Source organism: Pyxicephalus adspersus, chromosome Z, assembly GCF_032062135.1.
Source record: "Pyxicephalus adspersus chromosome Z, UCB_Pads_2.0, whole genome shotgun sequence".
Lineage (NCBI taxonomy): Eukaryota > Metazoa > Chordata > Amphibia > Anura > Pyxicephalidae > Pyxicephalus > Pyxicephalus adspersus.
Window position 1 is genome coordinate 53,759,211 of NC_092871.1, and position 21,048 is coordinate 53,780,258.

The 21,048-nt window shown below is 40.7% G+C and overlaps 1 protein-coding gene across 2 annotated transcripts in view; it reads right to left on the minus strand.

Annotated features, from left to right (window-relative positions):
• Nucleotides 1–21,048, minus strand: part of SLC31A1 (solute carrier family 31 member 1) — a 38,437-nt gene that overhangs the window by 14,098 nt on the left and 3,291 nt on the right. The window contains exon 1 of one of the 2 annotated variants that reach the window (XM_072431399.1): nucleotides 3,082–3,102. The exons of the other annotated variant lie outside the window; for it this stretch is intronic. Within the exon in view, the coding sequence (XP_072287500.1) occupies nucleotides 3,082–3,084 (3 nt within the window). The 5' untranslated portion in view covers nucleotides 3,085–3,102. Of the gene's footprint in view, nucleotides 1–3,081; nucleotides 3,103–21,048 lie in introns of those variants that run through there. 2 annotated transcript variants of the gene reach the window in all.

Sequence of the window (21,048 nt, forward strand, 5' to 3'; positions counted from 1 at the left end):
GGCAGGCATTACAAAGTTGTAACAAATAATTGGGAGAAGGTAGAACACTGAAACAATAAGAGGTTACTGGCTACCCATGGCATAAACAACTGGGTGCACTAAATTTGCCGTGTTTTGCCACAACCCCTTTTTTACCACCCGCCTACAGCTTCCTACCACCCGGCTGAAAAAAATTTCTGGGGAGAACACTGTGGTTACTAAAAAGATTGGTCACAATACAGGGGCTGCCACCCACCTACAATTTCTTCCCACCCGGCTTAAAAAAATTTCTGGGTTGAGCACTGTATAGGTCCTATACACAACAGCAGATTCATTGCCAAATTTGTGTTCAGCCGATTGGTCTGATCAATTGTTTTTGGATTGGTATGAAGTCGCAAAACACTGCACACATGTACGATGATGGGGTGAGCTATAGGAATGGTCTAATATTTATTAACACTTTTGCACCTATGTTTAAAATTTTCATACACATACAATCTCACCCGGTTGGATCAAGGGAAAAAAATTGGTTGTTTACGATTAGTTGTTCGTTAAATTCACAACAGATCTGATCTTTAATTGGACCGGCCCATTTAAAAGCCCTTTGTGACTGGAACAGGCAAACCCAAAGAATGATTTCTCTTCATTCCTATCTAGTGTCTTACCATCGGTTTCTGTTCTGGTAACAATGGTCAGGACACATAGTGTCAAACCCTTCCCTACTAATGAAAACATTTTCCCTTATAACTTGCATACTGAATAGAGCATCTTTGGAGGATGACAGATTAAACAGGCATTTACAAATCTGATGAAAAGATTTTCCATTTCCAGAGTTCCATTTTTCTAAAAATAATTCCTCAGAAAATTTGCTTATTACAGACGTCTGTACTCTGAGCACTTGCACACAACTTGATACTCAGACATTCCCCTAAAGTACACACTTCATGCAGTGTATGCAAATACTGGATTTTCTGGCAGCACAAAAAAAATTCCTTATTGCCATTTCCATGAGCACACATTTAACAACCTGCTGCATTTAATTTATGGTCCTTAAGCCGCATACACACGTGTAATTATAGTCGTTGGAAAGGATCTTTCACGATCCTTCAACGACTAAGCACTGCACGATGCATGAACGAACGCAGTACATACAGCACTGTTCTGCTCTATGTGGAGAGGAGGGGGAGAGAGACGAAGCAGCACCCTGCTGCGCGCTCTCCCACTTCACTTGCATAACGATAGTTCGTCGTTCATCGTCTGTTCACCGCCAGGACGGTCATTCTGATGATGAACAACGCGCGCTGTACACACTTCAAATTCTCGTCCGATATCGGCCCTGAGCTGATTATCGGTCGAGAACCATTGGAAGTGTGTAAGTAGCTTTAATCTTTGTTGCTGACAATGCAATTTAAACTGTAATTATTGTTCATCACTTGCAGATCCTCCAGTCAGACATTCATTATGCCATTTGTCCACGGATGGAGACATACTTTGTCCTTTACTCCTCTAGAAGGAGTGCAGGAACGTCTCAATGAAGACACTTGTGGCAGTAAATCTGACATTCAATTATTGCATGTGTTTTAGATAGTGGTGACTGATCGACGATCAGTAAATGTTTGGTTAAAAAGTCACATTAAATGCTTTCTATATATGCTTCTTTCACAGGATAGCATAATTTACAGTACTTTAGGCCTAATTCTGGGAAAATAACTTGCTTTAAATTAAAAAAAGTGAATATTGAATATTTCCCATAGGTAATATGTAGTAATGCTTACTGTGCCTTAGCAGTACCCTGAAAATTTAACTTTTTGTTTCAAAGCCTCCCTAAAAAAAAAAAAAAAGAAAATGAAAACCTGTATTATTTATTCTACTTATGATCTTCCGCATGCACAGCCGTCCGACAGCCATCTCCTACAGAAAACTCCCTCCTGCATGGGACAGGTGTCTCTTTGCTTTTTCGCTATCTATCTACAACTTTACCTCACCTGGATGAAAACTGTTCCTGAGAATACTGATTTTTAATGTTTGTTATTCCACCTCACATGGACAGACTTTTCCTTAATTTCTAATAGGGTTGGTATACCATCATCAAAGTATATCTGGCACTTAACATTTGTACAAGGAACTTGACTTTCTAAGAAATGTTATACAACAAAGATATTACAGTATATATGCCTTTTCCCTTGTACTTTCTTATCTTTATGACTACAGCTATGTACACAGGTTAGATTATTGTTACTGGAAACAATCTTTCCTTACTGCTCCCAGAAGAAGTGACAGAAGAACGAACGAGAGCTGTACACACAACGTTGTTCAGTTCTATGGAGAGGGGATAGTGGAAGAGCAGGAGACCATGTCCTCCTCCATAGCCAAGTACTAATTCATTCATTGATGCACCAGGATGGATTGATAAATAATAGTGGTGGACTGCTATACACATACTAGATTTTCACTAGAGATGGTTATGATTATTTGTCTCAGACAACAATTACCTAGTGTGTCTAGGTAGTCTTCTAAGTCACTCAGTAAAATGCATCAGTTGAGGGGAAACATTTAAGGAACTGGAGCAGCATGGTACTTCTCAGTGGTGGACACACTTTATTTTACAGTTGAAAAAGCTTAGGCTAAAGTCTTCAAATTAAAAAAAGAATTATCATTAAAGTGGTTTCTAAAGCTAGGTACACACGTCCAATAATTATCGTTAGAAAATGAACCATTAGGAGCAAGCAACAAATATGCATGATTTTATTTGAACGATCGTATTGTGCACAATTCTGTACATGCTGTAACAATATGATCGTTCAAATATAATCCACCAATAGTGTACACACGCTAGATACAATCGTTTGAACGATGCAGGAAGTGACATGTAAAGGAGAAAGTGTACTGCAGAAACATGCACGATCACTGAACGACCATATACACCAGGGGTCAGGAAGCTTTTTGGCTGAGAGAGCCATAAACACAACATATTTTAAAATGTAATTCCGTGAGAGCCATACAATATGTTTAAAACTAAATACAAGTAAATGTGTGCATTTTATGTTATGCTGTTGCTAACCAATGAATGAATAATGACTGAATGAATAAAGTACTTCTTACCATTAATGCGACTTCTGGTGCTGCTTGGTTTTGCTGATGGCTTTGTAGTCTGGTTGATACGTGGTGAGGTTAAGTTTCATGCAGGCATTGAGACTTCCATCCCTTAAACGTGATCATAGGTTGGTCTTAATGTTCTTTAGATGTGAGAAAGACTGCTCACATGCATACGTAGAGCCAAACATTGTCAGTACAGCAATACTCACACGCTGCAGTGTGTGGTATGTGACAGGAAGCGAGTTCCAAGTTTTTACAATCAGCTGGTTCGTGGGTTGAAGTTTTTTCATTTCTCTCCACTTGTGTTTGCTCGCTAACTCTGCTTGCGGTTGTGCAAGTCTTTCCAAATCTTCATTCAGTGACTTGAACTTATTCACCCGCATGTCTGAGGCCTTCAGGTCAGCAGCTTGTAGCTCAAAATCTCTGACGGAGACACCGGGGATGTAACTCAGGTTGGTGCCGTCCACTGCACACTCGTGTGGATTGGTGATTAACTTAAAAAGACGAGTGTGCTCACAAAATTCTCCAAAGCGCGCTTTGAATGACTGCAGGAGATTAGATGTGAAGCCCGCTAGCTGCTGAAGATCAAGATGTTGAGCAGGGTCACTTGCTGTGCGTGCATCCTTAAACTCTCCTAGTTTTTCAAAGTGTAGTAAACGACCTGTTTCAATGTCGGTGATGAAGAGTTCTAGCTTGTTTTCAAATGCAAACACTGCTTGTTGAAGGGATAAGACTATTTCCAACGCCTTGCATTTTCACATTGAGCTGGTTCAGATGTTCAGTCATGTCCACGAGATAGTAGAACTTCAGGAGCCACTCAGTGTTAGCTAACTCAGGATGCTCGACGTTTTTCATTTCAAGAAAAGTCCGGATTTCGCTCAGACAAGCCGCGAAACGACTGAGCACCTTCCCTCTTGACAGCCAATGCACTTTGCTGTGCAGAAGCAGACCAGGATAATTATTCCCAACTTCATCCAGCAGTGTTTTAAACTGGCGATCATTTAAAGCTCGGGCAACAATAAAGTTGACCACCTGAATTGACCAGCGACGTCACCTCACCAAGCTGCTCGCCACACATCTGAGCACAAAGCACCTCCTGATGTAGGATGCAGTGAAAACTTAGGATGGGTCTCTTTTCATGTTCACGAAGAAGCGCTACGAATCCTCTGTTTTTCCCCACCATGCACGGAGCACCATCAGTACACACCGAAATAAGTTTATCCATCGGTAGATTTTTTTCTTTAGCAAGCTCAGGGAAAGACTTAAATAAATCCTCCCCTCTTGTTGTCCCTTTCATAGGCAAAACAGCAAGACTTTCTTCCCGTAGTGTGTCACCGACAGCATACCTTGCAATCATGCTGAACTGGGATAAATGGCTTACGTCTGTTGACTCATCCAAAGCGAGAGAAAAGAATAGTGCTGCATTTATGTCCTTCACTTGTGTTGCCTCAAATTGATTTGACATCATGATGGTACGATCGTGAACAGTTCTTGCCAACAGAGGCATGTCTTTCATTCGTTTGATTATCTTGTCTTTATCCGAAAAGTTGTCAAAAAGTTCATTGGCAACATCAAGCATTAATGTTTTGGCATACTCCCCATCTGTGAATGGCTTTCTGTTTCTCACAATTTCTAAAGCACCAGCAAAGCTAGCTGAATCCCAGTCACCTTGTTGGGTCCAAACACGGAGTTGCTGCTGACTAGCTTGCACTCTGAACATTAGCTCTTGACATGCTTTCTTCCTGCTGTCCCCCGCAGGATATTTCGATGGAAATGTAGTATGGCGTGTGTCGAAGTGCCGCTTTATATTTGACCGTTTCATCAATGCAATTTTATCATTGCATATTATACACACTGCAGAACCTGCTTTCTCCACAAAGGCGAATTCCTCTGTCCATTCCTCCTGAAAAGTACGATACTCCTCATCTTTTTTTCTTTTAGCCATCTTCTTCAATAAAAGGGTTTCTGCAATTAGCTAGATGACTGAGGATGAGGAGGATACCACCCTAGGTAGTGGTCCGTGGGGCAGGGCAGAGGTATTGAAGGCAGGGTAGCCAATTGTGGGTGTAGCTGGTGGGATGGACCCTTACAGGCCGTCAAGACAGGTTAGGCCCAAGCCGGGGACTCAATTTTCGGCCACTGGTGGAAAGTGCCTTAAATATGCCTAGTACCTCGATGGGGCGACAAACAAAAGATGAGGACTCACCCAGCTGAGCAGGGGGCAGCTTTCAGGGATGAAAAGCGCTGGGAACGGATCACATTCACGTGGGCCGCCCATGGGAGCTAGGCCGAAGCTGGGGCCTCGATTTGTGGCTGCCTGTGCAGGAGGATGCGGCTTCAGGCCCGTTCGGCGGATGATGCTGCGGGGCAAGGCCTGCACTCGGCAGAGAGAAGCTGTGTTATAAGGCTTAGAACACAGCTTCTCGCTGTGGAGCGCAGGCCACGCCCCCATAATTCTTTTTTTTTTTAAAGATTTAGCAGCGAGCCAGATGCAGCCATCAAAAGAGCCACATCTGGCTCGCAAGCCATTAGTTCCCGACCCCTGGTATACACGATAGAAAGCGAATGATCGTCGGTCAATCAGATCCGCTGTGATGGTCATTCATTTCCAACAACAATCCTCGTTCACCGGGGTCGTTGGTCACTTTTTTTGTGAACGATTTTTGGCCGATCTGTCGTTCGTTTCCAACGATAATTAGTGTGTACCTAGCTTAAGTAAATTCCATTCAAGCTGTATAGAATCAGCAGGAGCAGTGATGTATTACTGCATAACTAAATAAGAAAAATGCAGCTTACCATACCTTCTATTTAGTGACTGCACTGACCAAAATATTTTTGGATAAAACACATTGTTAGGAAGTATGGAAAACACCTTCAAAGCTAAATTGTTAAAGTAGCACTTCAAGATAAAAGAAGAAAAGTAATTGATTGAAAGAGCACAATATTAGCTCTACAAGTCGTCACAAGTCTACAACATATTTTATAGGATTTAGAGGATTTGTGTCTTGAGAGGAGTTGAAGATTTCTGACTACTTTTGTATTGTACTCTTTCAATAAAATAATTTTCTGCTTTTATCCTGGAGTGCTGCTCTGACAGTTTAGCTTTAGAAGAGAATTACCTTTGAGAAGAGGCAGACATGTTTCCAAATCTATACTAGCATCCGGGATATTGATCAAAATGTCCTGAGGAACTTTTCTTTATTGCTGGTTACAGCAATACAGAAAATACTTGGTATAAAATGAAGTTTTGCAAATAAAATTGAGAAAATAAAAAGGGCCAGTGGTTGTGTGCCTCATTCTTCATGTCCATCCATAATCAGATCCCAAAGCACTTCCATTTAAACAACAGGCAAGGTCACATTGGGACCCTGGTCACGTGCCCAAATCTCAAGTGCCCAAATCATAAGTGCAATGGGAATTAATCCAGGGAATTGACAAAGGAATTGGAACAGATTTAAACATATAATTATACTCTGCAACTTCTATCTCCTGCCTTTGGACTGATTTATCCATCTGGACTCCAACACATCCTCTGCTGCTGGTACCATTCTAACCTGGTATTTCATCAAACCATCTCTTTGACCGAATCATCATCCTTCACTCCTGGAACAAGTTTACAAGCCTCACTTGAACCCATATTATTGGACTGCTTCTCCTGGACTTCAGTTTGCCACATTGTTTATTGTACGCATATGGTTCCCAATTATCTGTAAAAATGTTTTATTCATCCTGCTCTCTCTTTGTTGGCACTACTCCCTGTACTCCCCTGTCTGATAACTCATTGTCTCTCATTGTTACCGATACTCTCTGGTGACATCTTACCCAACCCTGGTCCCCCACGCAGCCTGCACTTTCCATATACTCTCAGCAGGACACTCCCTTCTCCTAACCTCATCCCCATTCACCCTACCAAAAAGTCCTTACCCCCTCTCTCTGGCAGTCTATGGAATGCCAGATCTGTTGGCAACAAATTATCCTCCATACACAACCTTCTCCTTTGTAAGTCTCTGAACTTTCTGGCTCTCACTGAAACTTGGCTTTCCTCCTCTGCCTCTGCTCTCTCCTATGGAGGCCTGCACTTCACACATACCCCTATACCTGGCAACAAAGTAGGGGCTGGTGTGGGTCTCATTCTCGCACCTAACTGTAAATATTGAGTCCTTCCTACCCCACCCTCTCTCATTTTCACCTCATTTGAAGTCCACTCTGTCCGACTCTTTAGCCCCTTACCCCTCATTGTTGCTGTTGTCTACCGCCCCCCTGGCCCAGTATCACAATTTGTGGATAACTTTGCATCCTTGCTCCCACACATTCTTTCCCATGACCTGTCCACCCTCATTCTTGATGGTGATTTTAATGTTGCAATGGATGAGCCCAACCTTCCTTCCTCAGCCAAACTACTCTCCATTAACTCCTCATTTGGAATCACACAGCACATCAATGGCCCCACACACATAGCCGGACACACTTTAAACTTGGTATTTTCTAAACTCTGAAACCTCAACCTTCTTGACAACTCATCATTTCCCCTCTGTGATCATAACCTTATCACCTCCAACCTATCAAACCCTTGCCCTCCCTTGCCACATCCCGGACTTGGCCATTGGCAGAGAGATTTTCGTAACCTTGACCACAACCTTTTCTCAAACTGCTTTGCGTCCCTAACCCCTGCTCTCTCCAAAATCACCTCCCCAGATGAAGCTGCCACAATGTTAAACCACTCTCTTTCCCTGGCTTTGGATAATGTTGCCCCTGCCACCTTCCGCTATCCCCGCCCTACCAACCCCCGACCCTGACACAACAATCACACCAAACAGCTACAAAAGTCTGTTCGTGCAGCCGAGCGCAAGTGGAGGAAATCTGGCCTCAGCGCTGACTTCATGGACTACAAAGCCAAGCTTCAAAGCTTTAACGCAGAGCTCACTGTCACCAAACAAAATTATTTCTCCGCAGTCATTTTCTCTCAAGCTTCCAACCTACGCAACCTCTTCTCTACAATTGACCCCCTCCTAAACCCCACACCTGCTCCCCCCACATCCTTCTCTGCCCAAGACATTGCCACCTACTTTACCTCCTCTCTCGGTAGTCTCATATCCTCCTTTGGCTTACAGTACCATCTGTATGCTGATGACACTCAAATCTATCTGTCCACCCCTGACCTGTCTCCCTCAGGCCTTGATAAGGTCTCATGCTGCCTGTCAGCCATCTCACTATGGATGTCTGACCGATTCCTGAAACTCAACCTGGATAAAACAGAACTCATCATCATCCCCCCTCCTCAAATTCCAAATCCCCCCCTGACATATATCTAACTGCTAACACTACTGTTATTTGGCCCTCCCCTCAGGCACGTTGTCTTGGTGTCACCTTTCACTCGGCCCTCTCATTTACCGCCCATATTCAGAACATTTCCAGGTCCTGTCACTTTCACCTACACAACATCTCCAAAGTCCGCCCCTACCTGTCCCCTGAGACCACCAAACTCCTTGTACACGCTCTTATCTCTCGTCTGGACTACTTTAACCTCCTCCTCTCTGGTATTCGACTAACCCAACTCTCTCCTCTACAATCTATTATGAATGCTGCAGCCAGACTCATCCATCCTTCCCTCCGCTCCTCTTCAGGGTGGCTATCATGGCTTCTTCCATAGACACCATGGAGGAGAGGGCTTGGTATTCACTAGTGAACCAGATAGAAATAAAATTTTAAAAGTATGAAAATATAAAACAGGCATAGACTCCTTATCCAAGAATTGGTAAGCTGCAATATATATATATATATATATATTTTGGTTTTAAGCTTACAATTGCTTTAAGACTAACCTGTAGAAAATATTGGCCACCATAACGCAAACCTGGTAACCGGTATTTTCCTCAGAATGTTTTTTGAACTGGGTGGGAAGAAGCTGTAGGCAGATACTACTAGCCCGTGTATTGTGACCTAACTTTTCAGTAACCACCCAAAAACAACCAGGTGGTTACTTAAAAGTCCCCGCTAAAAGGGGCTGGGGAGAACCTCTCTCCTTCTGGAACACATGTCCTGTCCTCCGTTTTTATACAGTGTGACCATGGATGTAAATGCCTACATGCAAGCCTTGGTCTAACAACACCATTTTCTATTTTTAAGATAATATAATTAAATACCTGCTGCAGAGCTATTATCAATTTCTTCATGGCAATATTCTTTATATTTTTACTTCTCTGCTATTATCTATTTTCTCATGCCGTTATTCCTAATATCTAGCAGGACAAATCTGTACACCTACAAAATGTTGAGCAACTCAAGTTTACGTTCTTTATGTTGACTGTTTCGTTTGTGGCACAATGGAATGTCACAAACTGTCTCCCAGTAGGATACCAATAGCAGTCTTATCTAACTGGGTATAAGGTACACTATAACATGACCAGCCAATAAAGCTTTACCTTCAATTACTGAAAGAATGCACTGTACACACACAGATAAAGAAAAAACTATAAAATGACTAGGCATAAAAAGCTCTGCTATCGTTCTATTCTAAGCTCTATGCTATTCATTCTTCACATCAGCATTTGAAAAGCAAAAAGACAAATCATTATGACACAGTTTTTTAAAAAATGAACTTTCATGAATTTTAAGTCATGGGACATTATAGACATACATTTCTTCCCATACGGAGTGCTAGACCAGCCCCCAAGATGCTGAAGAGCAACACGGCTTGACGCACTGCTTTTTTTGATGACCCATCCTATTGAAACTAAGGTGGTAACATATACCTGGGTAAAGTTTACCGTTGTATCAGCAAATCAAGGTAGATCTGGTGTCAAAATAAAAATGGTGTTTTTGCAATTGAAGGCTTTAGTAAATTAGGGACATTAATGACATTAGGGATAAGTGCAACAAGTCATACAGAGCCTGCTTTATTTTCTGGCCAATGAACATCCAACACCATTTCCCCTTCATTTCCTATTACCATCATCCCCTTTCATTTATTGAATTTAAGTTCTTCCAATTATGGAGACTCAGCATTATAAGTCTTTGGTATTGTAGCTTTCTTTTTTAAGATGCTCCCTGCCAACCTCCGCCCCCACCCCAGCCATGATCTGTCTGCACTGCACAGAGATGCACAAAGACCTAGTGATGATGCTACTGGGCCTAAAATAATGAAATAAAATCAGAAAAGGTTTTAACTTTAGGGTGTTATTAGTATGTTGCTGAAGGCAAAATACTAACAGATTAACTTCTACTTAAAGACCTGCTCCGGACTTGTTTGTGTCCGACAAATCCCCATAGTATGGAGCTCTTCCTTTCTCACATTCTGTCCCAGAACCCTGGATCTTTGTCAAAACCCTAAAGCGGAACTAAAACCACAATACTCACTTTCCCTCATAGGGTGCCGCCATCTTCTTCTTTCTACTCTTCCTGAAGACAATCATGGGCCATCTTGATTGGCCATGATGATGGAACGCCTGCGTGGCTCATTTATTCCCGACATGAAGAGGGGAAGCCGGTATTAAAGGGTATCCTGACAACCAAAGCTAAAGCTCCGTCAAGTAGGACGAATTATTGCAGAAGGGACATTACCTGTCCCTTTCAACAATAATTACGTTCCTATTTGTGGTTTCTTAAAAAGGGAACTTTTACCACTGCCCCCTAGTTTTTATAGGACAAAAAATGTAAAAGTTTAATTTGTAATTGTATATGTACACGGGGCAGTCACACATTATTGCATGGCAAGCTCCGCTTCTTGTACTTCCCTTACCAATAATATCTGGTAAAAATAAGACACAGAATGCTTTGGCACCAGTGATAAATCATCTTTGTTAAATGGCACGTAAAAAGCTCAATTTATTTATTTGTTGTGCTAAGAATAATATTTTTTCATGATTCATGGAAATTGATTTCTAGTGATAGGTTTATGATAAAATAGACTGCTTCTCTTTTTGATGATTGGATACAAAAGTACAGATGATTGGTAATGATGTTCGAAGAGCTAAGTTGAAGGTAAGTATTTATTGCAATGCCAATTTAAAATTATTGCCCAGTATCACACTTTAAATTTTAAAAGTTTATGGAAGTTCAAAGTCTTCAAAGTGATTTCATTGTGTGGATCAGCAAAATCTCTTCACTGTCTTCTGACCAGTTCACTAATAATTAATAAGAGAGGTTGGAGTGAATCAACAACCAAGCAAAGCCACAGTTCTATCTACATGACAGATAAACAGATGTGTGTAAATAGTCAGACTGTCCGAAGGACAGGCCCAATACACTTCTTTGTACTTACAAAACAAAAATGGATAAAAAGCAGAATGTTTAAACATTGTAAAATTAGACTTGTAGACAGTGAGCCTGATTGTTATAGACCAGGGATGGGCAAACTTTTTGACTCAGGGGCACAATGGGTTCTAAAATTTGACAGAAGGGCCGGACCGGATTTTGAACAAAACTGTTCAAACAACATACCCATAAACCCATAAAAATACTAAAACCTGTATTACTGTACAATAGCATGTTATATATATATATATATATATATATATATATATATATATAATTTTTTTTTGTATTGGACTCATAGAAAATACAAAGAAATCTTGTATTGACTTCATTCCACTGTTTTAAAGAATAAGCCTGATCTCCTGCAGCCAGCTTTTAAAGTATAATCCCTCATGTTCTGCATCTGTATTGATGAGGGAGCTCTACTCACATATACTGTTTTCTGTGTAAAAAACTGACAATTAACTTTGGCTGCAGCTTCATTAGTAATTCTTAGCCTCTTAATTAGAAAATTGTTTTGTCCTGTCACTTTCCGATATAATTTAACTTCATTAAACATTCAGAAATTGCACATAAATATTAGTAACACAAAGATCCAGATACAGCTGCATTAAGTTAGAAGTATGGCATGATTCGCAGGTTAATCGCTCCTTCTTCTGCTTTGAAAACTCAAACAAATACTCAACTTTCCAAAATCATGAGAAACTTCAATAATGACACCCAATTCCTCCGATTCATGCTTGGTTCTGATTTGTTCCGAATAGCACCCAATGCACTTGTGGTACCGTGCAGCACAATGCACGCCTATGCATGTATTGCATTGAGGGTAATGAGTATTGAAGTGAGCAGCAGTGCATTAGCTTGCATTGTGCTGTGGGATATCACAGAAAAAATTTGTGCATTTAGGTGCCATACAGAATGAATCTTCCCACAACTATACAAGTGCGGAAAATGCCGAACGCACTTTTTTTGGGTGCATTAGGGAATGCATTCAAATTAATAGGCTTCCTGCAAGTTCAGCATACTGGAACATAAATATGATGATGGAAGACTGGAGCCATAGTGTGTAAAACTGTCCGGTCCTAGACAAACCTGTGCTGTGTAGGATTTTGATTTTTAAAAATACCAAGCAAGCCTTGATGGTAGGAGACTGCATCATAACTCTTCATTTTAAAACACCTTTCCTAAATTTACTTTTGTTTTGTTTCTTTCTATTTTTGCATACACTTCTGTATGGGGGTTGTGTCCAGGGACACAGCCCGCCCACTCTTCCATCGCAGGCTCAGATCCGCGATGGGAGAGTGGGCAGGTTGTGTACAGGGACACAGCCCGCCCACTTCCAAGAGCCAGGATCCAAGAGTCTTTCTCCTGACCCAGCTCGGGGTGGCATAGGCCAGAGCCGCGGACCACCAAAAGGGCCAGAGAAACAAGCTAATTGGGCCGTATATGGCCCGCAGGCAGTAGTTTGCCCATGCCTGGTATAGACTGTAGAAGATAAAACAACTCTGGAAGAATTTAAGTGATCCAGCAAACTTGGATTGATAGAGGTTTTAAAAAATTGTCTGCTATTAAGTAGGAAAACATCTAAACTGTCCTCTGTGCCACAGCAGACCACTCCAGGTTTGCTGGATCACCTAAATTCTCCCATGATGGTCTATTCTTCCTGGCTATAGAGAACTTTAGTCAGCCTTTCCCCATCTATTTTATGTACAAGAGTCACAAAGACCCCAATAGGGTCACAACCCAGCTTAAATTAATTTTTTAACTCCTCCCCAGTCTATCCCAAACAACAATCAAGTTGTCTTAAGTTAGGTCATGTGGGCTTAAAGCCTGTAAACTCTTTAGTCATTAAGTTGAAAATAACTAAGAATACCCCCAGTTTTGTATTGGCACCCAAGGATTTACTTTATCTTTGTAGGCGAACTCATAAATCCACTGTGGATAAAACAGATTTCGGGCGGGCTGGCTTTAGAGACAATTTTTTTAATGTACCAACTGAACTGCTTCTTCCAGAAGTCATCTGGAAGTTAGAAAGATCTGTTCTGTTCCAATTGCAACTGAAATACCTGAACTTCCTCTTGTACTAACAATACTGTTTGTCTGAAAAAAAAAAAAAAAATAGGTTGATTGTTCACATTGATTGTTCATATGCTTAGCATAGCATAAGAGCTGTATGAGGAAGCATTGGCAGGACATGGATAATTTATTTGTGTTTGCAAAAGGAACACGGAAGTAAGAGTGAACTACTGCATCACAATGCCAAAGATGAGGATTAATTGGGGAGAAGCTCCGGCTTGAAATGTGTTACATCACATGAAAGCCTGGAGCTGGTATCGAGTCACTGTTTACTCCTAAGTGCATAGACAGATTTTTAGAATTAAGCAAACTTGTACATTGGAAAGAAGATTGGAAATAACTTGAGGTGTCACTCTCAGCTACCTATAAGTTCCGAGCAGCCCTTATCAAAGCCCTCTTACATTATTATTTGCTCTACCCTATTTTAGCAAGGTCCAGAATACTTCTACCTGGATTCTCCTCTTCTCTAAAAAGCCCTGAAGAAAGGGGTTGCCACATGCCACAAAAACCGGTCAGATTTTTGTCTCAAAATTAATACACTTTTTCTGTACCCTACACAACCCTGGACTGTTTATGTTTACCTCTATCTTATTTCTATTGTGGTATATGTCCCAGCTTAAGCGATTTCCACCATTTTCTAATTTTGGGTTTCCAAAATAACAGCAAGCAGCGGATATTTTCCTCAAGGGAGACAGACTGATTTCAGACAGACTATATATAGAGAGGGTTTATATGTTCTAACGCTCCTTGTTCCTTCTAAAACACAATGACTAGAATGGTGCTTCAAGCAAAGAATTACTCTGTTCACTGAATCAAACAATGTCCGTTACCTATCTTAGCAGTAGTCCTTAGTTATCCTTAAGCTACGTACACACTTCCAATTATTATCGTCGGAAAACGAACAACGAACGTTACTGCACGATATATACGAAAGATCGTATAGCACCGATCCTGCACATAGAGGTAACGACACGATCGTTCGTAGATATTGTACACACAATAGATACGATCGTTTAAGCGATAGAGGAACTATGTGCACGACAGGAAAGTGAACGGACGTTCGTTCATCACGCATGCTCTGAACATGGACGATCAACGAACGACCGTACACACGAACGATGTTCAACGATCGTCGCCCAATCTGATCCGCCGGTCTGGTCGTTCGTTTCCAACAATTTTCCTCATTCGTCGGCGTCGTTGGTTACTTTTTTACGAACGATTTTTTGCCCAATCGATCGTTCGTCGTTCGATTGGAACGATAAAAATTGGAAGTGTGTACGCACCTTTAGTTATCAGACACTTGACTTCAGAATTACTTCAATTCTAAAGCTAGACTGTCTGATTCAATAAACTGGTATTGATAAATAATCTATTACAAAAATACAATGAGGCACCAACCAATTAATACATGAGTGAGTGGAAAATATTATTACAAGATGAAAAACTTTTTACATCCTTTTTGAAACCAGATACATCTCCTGATATAAATACAAACATAGAGAGGACCGAATTTAACATTCCCATTAAGCATTTACTTATAACCGCATCTACACCCCCCCCCCCCCCCCCCCCCCCCCCCCATTTCCCACAAATACCTGTTGGGCCTGCCAGTGAAGTGCACCTAATGCAGTTTCCTCCTGTATTCAGACAAGAGTTGTCACTCCCAACCACCCACTGATTTCTGTATTGGCAGCACAACCTCTGCTTATAAACCCTCCCATTGTGACCTGCAGTTCCTGAGTGCGGGAGCATGTGAGACACAGGGGATTAGGTTTGACCAAGGAAGGGAAAGGTAATTAGAAAGTAATTTTCATGTAAAAATTAGCATGCTAACATGTGTGCAAAAAGCCTTGGCAGCTAAAGATTTTCATTTTATTTTACATAAATTATTTTATTTTGTTAAAATGTATTATTGGAGTTGAGTTTGGGGAGCAAGAGAAGCAAGCCTATTGGGGATGAAGGCAAATGACTGCAGAACTGATGGGTGGCATTGGCCGGAAGACATTTTGGCTTGACAGGGAAGTGTTGTCAGGAGAGGAAAAGCGCGATTGTGATCAGCAGTTGGTTGGGCATTGATAGTTATTGATATTGTTAGGAACCATCTGAGTGTAAGTTCAGCAACCATGAGCTTACGATCAGTGTACATATGACTGACCAGCCGAGAATAGCTCTGTTCTGTCTTTTTCTTACGTCCTTGGCAGTGAAAAGGTTCTAGCTGACCTTTACGTGTTTTTCATGAAGGTGGGTTTTAGGATTCCACACTGCTTTCAGGCCTTTACATAGTTGCATTGTATTTTATACAGAAAAATATCAGCAGTTATTTCCTCATTTAACAATATGTCACAATAATGCAATACCTTGCAAATGGCTAAATACACATTCCCCTCCCTCTCCCAGTTTGAGTGCTACTGTGCAGGAGATGCAGAGCTGATTTCATGAATAGCTGTGCTGTATAAAAAATACATTTTACAGAAATACATGTTGGGTCAAGTTCTGTATCTTTGAAATCATCCAAAAGAGGACTCAAAAGCAATGAGCACACATTTCCTAGTAAGACAGGGGACCCCTATTAGGTTTTTCATATGGTTTGTGCCCCCAGTGAAGAGACTTGCTCTCTCTTGCTTCCCTGTGATAAATACTACCCAGAACAGGAAGTTAAGTTGTCCATAGATGGTAAATAATCCTTTCGGATAAGGATTGTAAGGGGAAGCACTCAGTGGTCTTAGGGAACAAAATTATATGACAAGTTAGGAAACCATAACTAATCGGCACTCTTTTACCTGGTGTAAGAACCTGCAGCTCTTGTTGCCAACAAAAGCCCTCCTGCGACTAAAGTAGACTTTCTGACATATGGCCTTGGCCCTATAACCCACCACCTGAAATGCCTTCTTCACCGTTCTTTTAATGCCGCTGGAGGACTGTATATCCCAGCTTGCTCTGCTAATCTCCCCAGAGTATGTGGGGCATGAGGCTTCCTCACAAGCCAGCACAATTGTTATGTAAATCAATTCAGGGCCCTCACATACTGGCAATTGTTCATTCTTTGCTTGAGCCGGTGTATTTAGGTTATGGGTCTCCCAGCCCGAGAGTACACACTGGCCTGTAGATGATACATCGGACTGTAGAAACACTTAGAGATTTCACTATTCAGAGCGGACTGTTCTCCCTGGAGTTTATCCAAATCAGAAAGTCTTAAATTTGCACTGCTGCACCCACATGAGAGCTAGGAAACCCAAAACAACAAACAAGCCTGTCCATTTGAGTTAAAAGGATATTTTAAAGAAACTATAGTCATCAATTATTTTATATATATATATGTATATATAGCTGTATGAAAATATTCTTTGCAATATGTGCTAAAGATTTTAAAAAACATTGTCTACGTGAATATTTGGCATGGTGAGAAAACCTGTATTTGCATGTGATATAGGCAAGCCCTGCTTTTTGCTTTGCACATTGGTTTAGTTTTTTTAAAATGCAAGACTTCTTAGTCCTATATATAAATGTTTTCACTCAAACACATTGGATTCAATTAGAGTAATGTATAACTCACGAATGAAAGCCGATTAGTTCATTTTCTAACTGAATTCACGTTTTGGGTAAAGTAGCAAGTATTCTACGCATCCAGAAGTATACCAATGAAGAACACACAGGCCCTTGGAAAGATAAGTATAGTACTTTTTTTTTTTTTTTTTAGCAGGTGGTTTGATGCAAAAGTGACCCTGTCACCACCACTGTTTGGCTTTTTACCTGTAACTAACTTCTTTTTTTAAACATGATAGCACAGGTGCTTGGTGACTGCAAAGCACCCATTAATATCACTTAGGGGTAAAGTAAAGCTACGTACACACGGCAGATTTTTATCGCCCGATAATCGGCATCGGCCAATTATCGGGCGAAAATCTTCCGTGTGTACAGTCGGTGTCGTCCAACGTCCGGACGACCGACCTGCCGGATCCACGGACGATGGACGACAGCCGATCGTAATGAAAGTGAAGGGGAGAGCGCGCAGCAGGGTGCCGCTCCGTCGCTCTCCCCCCTCCCCTCTCCATAGAGCATGAACGGTGCTGTATGTACAGCATCGTTCATGCATCTTGCAGCCACTTGTCGTTGGAAAGGATCGTGAAAGATCCTTTCCAACGACAAAAATTGCAAGTGTGTACGCAGCTTAAGTATGTGCAGCAAGCTAAATTCAGTATGCCACAATTGTGAATGCAAACAAAATCAAAGCAAAAGCATGGCAGGAAGCAAACCAGCACCATCCCAAATGCAAGATATTCTTTCATGAAAGCACCTGTTCTTTCTACTTTTAAGTCTGAAGCCCATTCACGCTCAGCCTAAAACTAGCTAAACAATCTCTATCAGTCACCGTAAAACAGGAAAAGAAGCCTAAGAGGAGAATGACCTGCCAGGGACTGGAGCCAAATCAAATGCAGCATTTCATTGTCAGAGCCAATAAAAATATCCAGGGTACAATGTCCGTCACAAATCTGTGCAAACACAGGTACAGATACTCTTTTCCCTTAACCACAAAATACTCAAAAACACTGGGTAACTGGAAAAAGAAACAAAAACACTTCTTTAACATCTATCTTCCTTTAAATCAAGCAGAATTTTTGACTTATCTTTTTAAAATTTTTTTTAGCAAAAATTTTTATTGGCCTTATCATTTCCGAGCACGTGATGAAATCCCCCAGCACAACACAGTAATCCCAGACAGAAACCACAGGGGAGGTGTGATGTGCCAAGTTCTTTGGGTATTTTTGCCTGAAACCAAGCTGCACTTAATCCATTCCTTACCACCATGCCCCTCCCTGGCCTTAAGGTCATTCACAGCTTTGAGCCAGCAGAGATCTATGGGCCTGAGCAAATATTTATGAAGAATACAAGGAATTATATAGCTATAGGGAGTCAACAATTGCAACCTACAAGAACAAAACAGGCTGCTGCCCGGGGCACCAGACTTCAGCAGGGCCTAAAGGAGGATAACAAAAATTCTGTGTCTCAAAATATTTTTATAGATAGTCAACTGTGAGCTTTGCAGGTCTTTAGATGTTTTAAAAAAGTTTAGATTAGCTTTGGTGTCCTTTGTGGTCCTCTGTAAAGACATTAGAGGCTACCATCACATGTAATTTACAAAGATTATACCACTACAGAAGATCCAAACCAAACATTAAATTTAACATTCTAAAGCTGTTGCTAAAAAAAACATTTAATTGACTTGATAGAATGATCCCATTAAACATAGAATGAAGCTACTATTGTTGAGAAATAAATCCTTGACATGAACACTTGGCAAATCTGAATGTCCTGCAAAAACTTCCAATGGTAAAGCAGCAAAACAGGATGAAACATTTGACCAACTTCTAGAATACTGACCACGTTGGTGCATCCAGACCATTTACAGAAAGTAAATGGTTAGCAGAAAAGTCTACATGTAATTTGGGCCCACTCTGGGTGACAGTGCTACAAAGCAGTGCCTGGGGACAATGTATTTATAGAGGAGATTGAGGTTGACACAGGCTCATCCGGTGGCAGGACTGGCTCAGACGTAGTCCACGTGATTGATGATCAAATAAACAGACTGGGCAACTGTTACATCTACCAGCCTGAAAGTTACATGAAACTAAAATAGATGATCTACACCACAGAGTCAACTGGGCCATATTAAAGGGCCAGGCGGGCCGGAGGCCTTGTGTTTGACACCAGTGAGATAGGTTGTTTAACTATCCACTATCCACCAAACATTGAATAACAAAGCTATGGATGGAGTGATACATTGAAGAAACACCTACACATTCAGTTGTGGTGGCTGCACTAACATATTAGGTCTCCACCCTGGAATTTTACTGTTATGCTCCCTAATGTGTCAGACTACATAATGATTACAATTTAGTTTTACATGGGATCTAACCCTCTAATCTTTTCTGGAGTGGAGGGGAGTGATTGTTCCTTGAGGCAATAATAACCCATCTAATAACCCATCTTCTTCTCGTCCTTTCTAGCAATGAGGCCTCATTTTGTGCAAGCTCAGTGTAGTGTAGTGATTAGTGTGTCAGTGACTGCATATCTATTGAGAGGGAGCTGTGTGTGTTTGGAGATTGTTCTCTGTATAGTAAATACATTGTCCCCAAGCACTGCAATGCTTTGTAGCACTATCACCCAGAGTGGACCCAAATCACATGCAGCGTTTTAAAGTCACATGCACAGCAAAAGCAACCACAACCCGCCCCCCCCCAAAAAAAAAAAAAACCCAAAATAAATAAAAACATAATTTAATGTACAGTAATAAGGACTATCATTCAGTACCCATTTTCTTGTAGTTTGTAAAACGTAATATTGGAAGCACAAATTATCTGCAAGTCCTGTAATATGAAGGAGAATTTGGTTGTGTGAAACAATCATCTGGTACTATTTGTAAGAAACAGTTTACATTTGGTTTTGTTATTTTTGGGTCACAGCCCTGGAACATGCATATTGCAAACCAGGGTCAGAATTCCCTATCTCTTCCTGGTTTGAGGTCAAAAACTGGGAAAGCATTACACACAATGCATTAGTGTTACTGCCAGGGAATAGCATTCTTTACATTTTTTTTTAACTCTCACAATTCATTACTGTAATGTGGCCAGAATATATTAGAGAGAAAAAGTGTGAGGATTCAATTGGGCTTTATTAATTTGCAGCTTATCAGTCTAAAGGTGTAGAGGCTGCAATATTTTTGCTGGCTTTTTCCCTTTTATTTTCAATTAGTTATTCCACTAGAAAAATAATTTTCATGTCCCTAAGAGACTTGTTTGTGACATTTAGTCATTGTTTGTGACTATAGCCATTACAAAAGGGTGGTGGTTATATATATATATATATATATATATATATATATATATATATATATATAAAAACAGCTATAGGACATATAAGACAGCTATATTAGGATTTGTTCTTCCTGCTTTGTAGCACTAATACTGTTTAAGGATAAACCTGCATATGTGAATTCCTGATACAATTAACAGGATCCTTTTAATAATTAAACTACTTATTATTAAAGCGTAGCATCAGACAATTTCTTTTTTGTTTGGTTATAGTGGGGAAGAATAATCATTTCTGCTAGGTTTTTATTGCTACTGATTACTCTCTTGGGGAAATTAGGGTGACACCCATATAAGAAATATGGGGAGCAGATGTCACCATGACAGAGGCACGGACAGCAATTAAAACATTTGCAAGAGTTTCTCTCTGAATTCCTAATATTTCCTAACTGTTCCTAACTATTTCCTCCTTAACTAGCAGAGGTTTGAAGTCACCATTGTGTAATTTTTCTCCTGGAAGCTTTGATTATTTGTTAGATCGTGTGTAATTAATACACAGAGCTAATATACAATTCTATTGTAGAAAGCACATGAGCTGTTCTGGGAGCCCAATTTTCTTATTTCCCAAATCTCATTTGAAATGTCAATCTGTTCTACAAAACATCACCCCCTCTCCTTTTATTTGGAACAAGTCTTTGATGTGATTTGCCTATATTAACAGCTGTGGTTTTAAATGTTACTATGAAAGAGCTAATTAGAACAGGAAAAGGAAAGCAAAAGAGCGATTATAATCCTCGCTTTCTAACCACACAGACAAGAGGATTATAGGATAAAACAA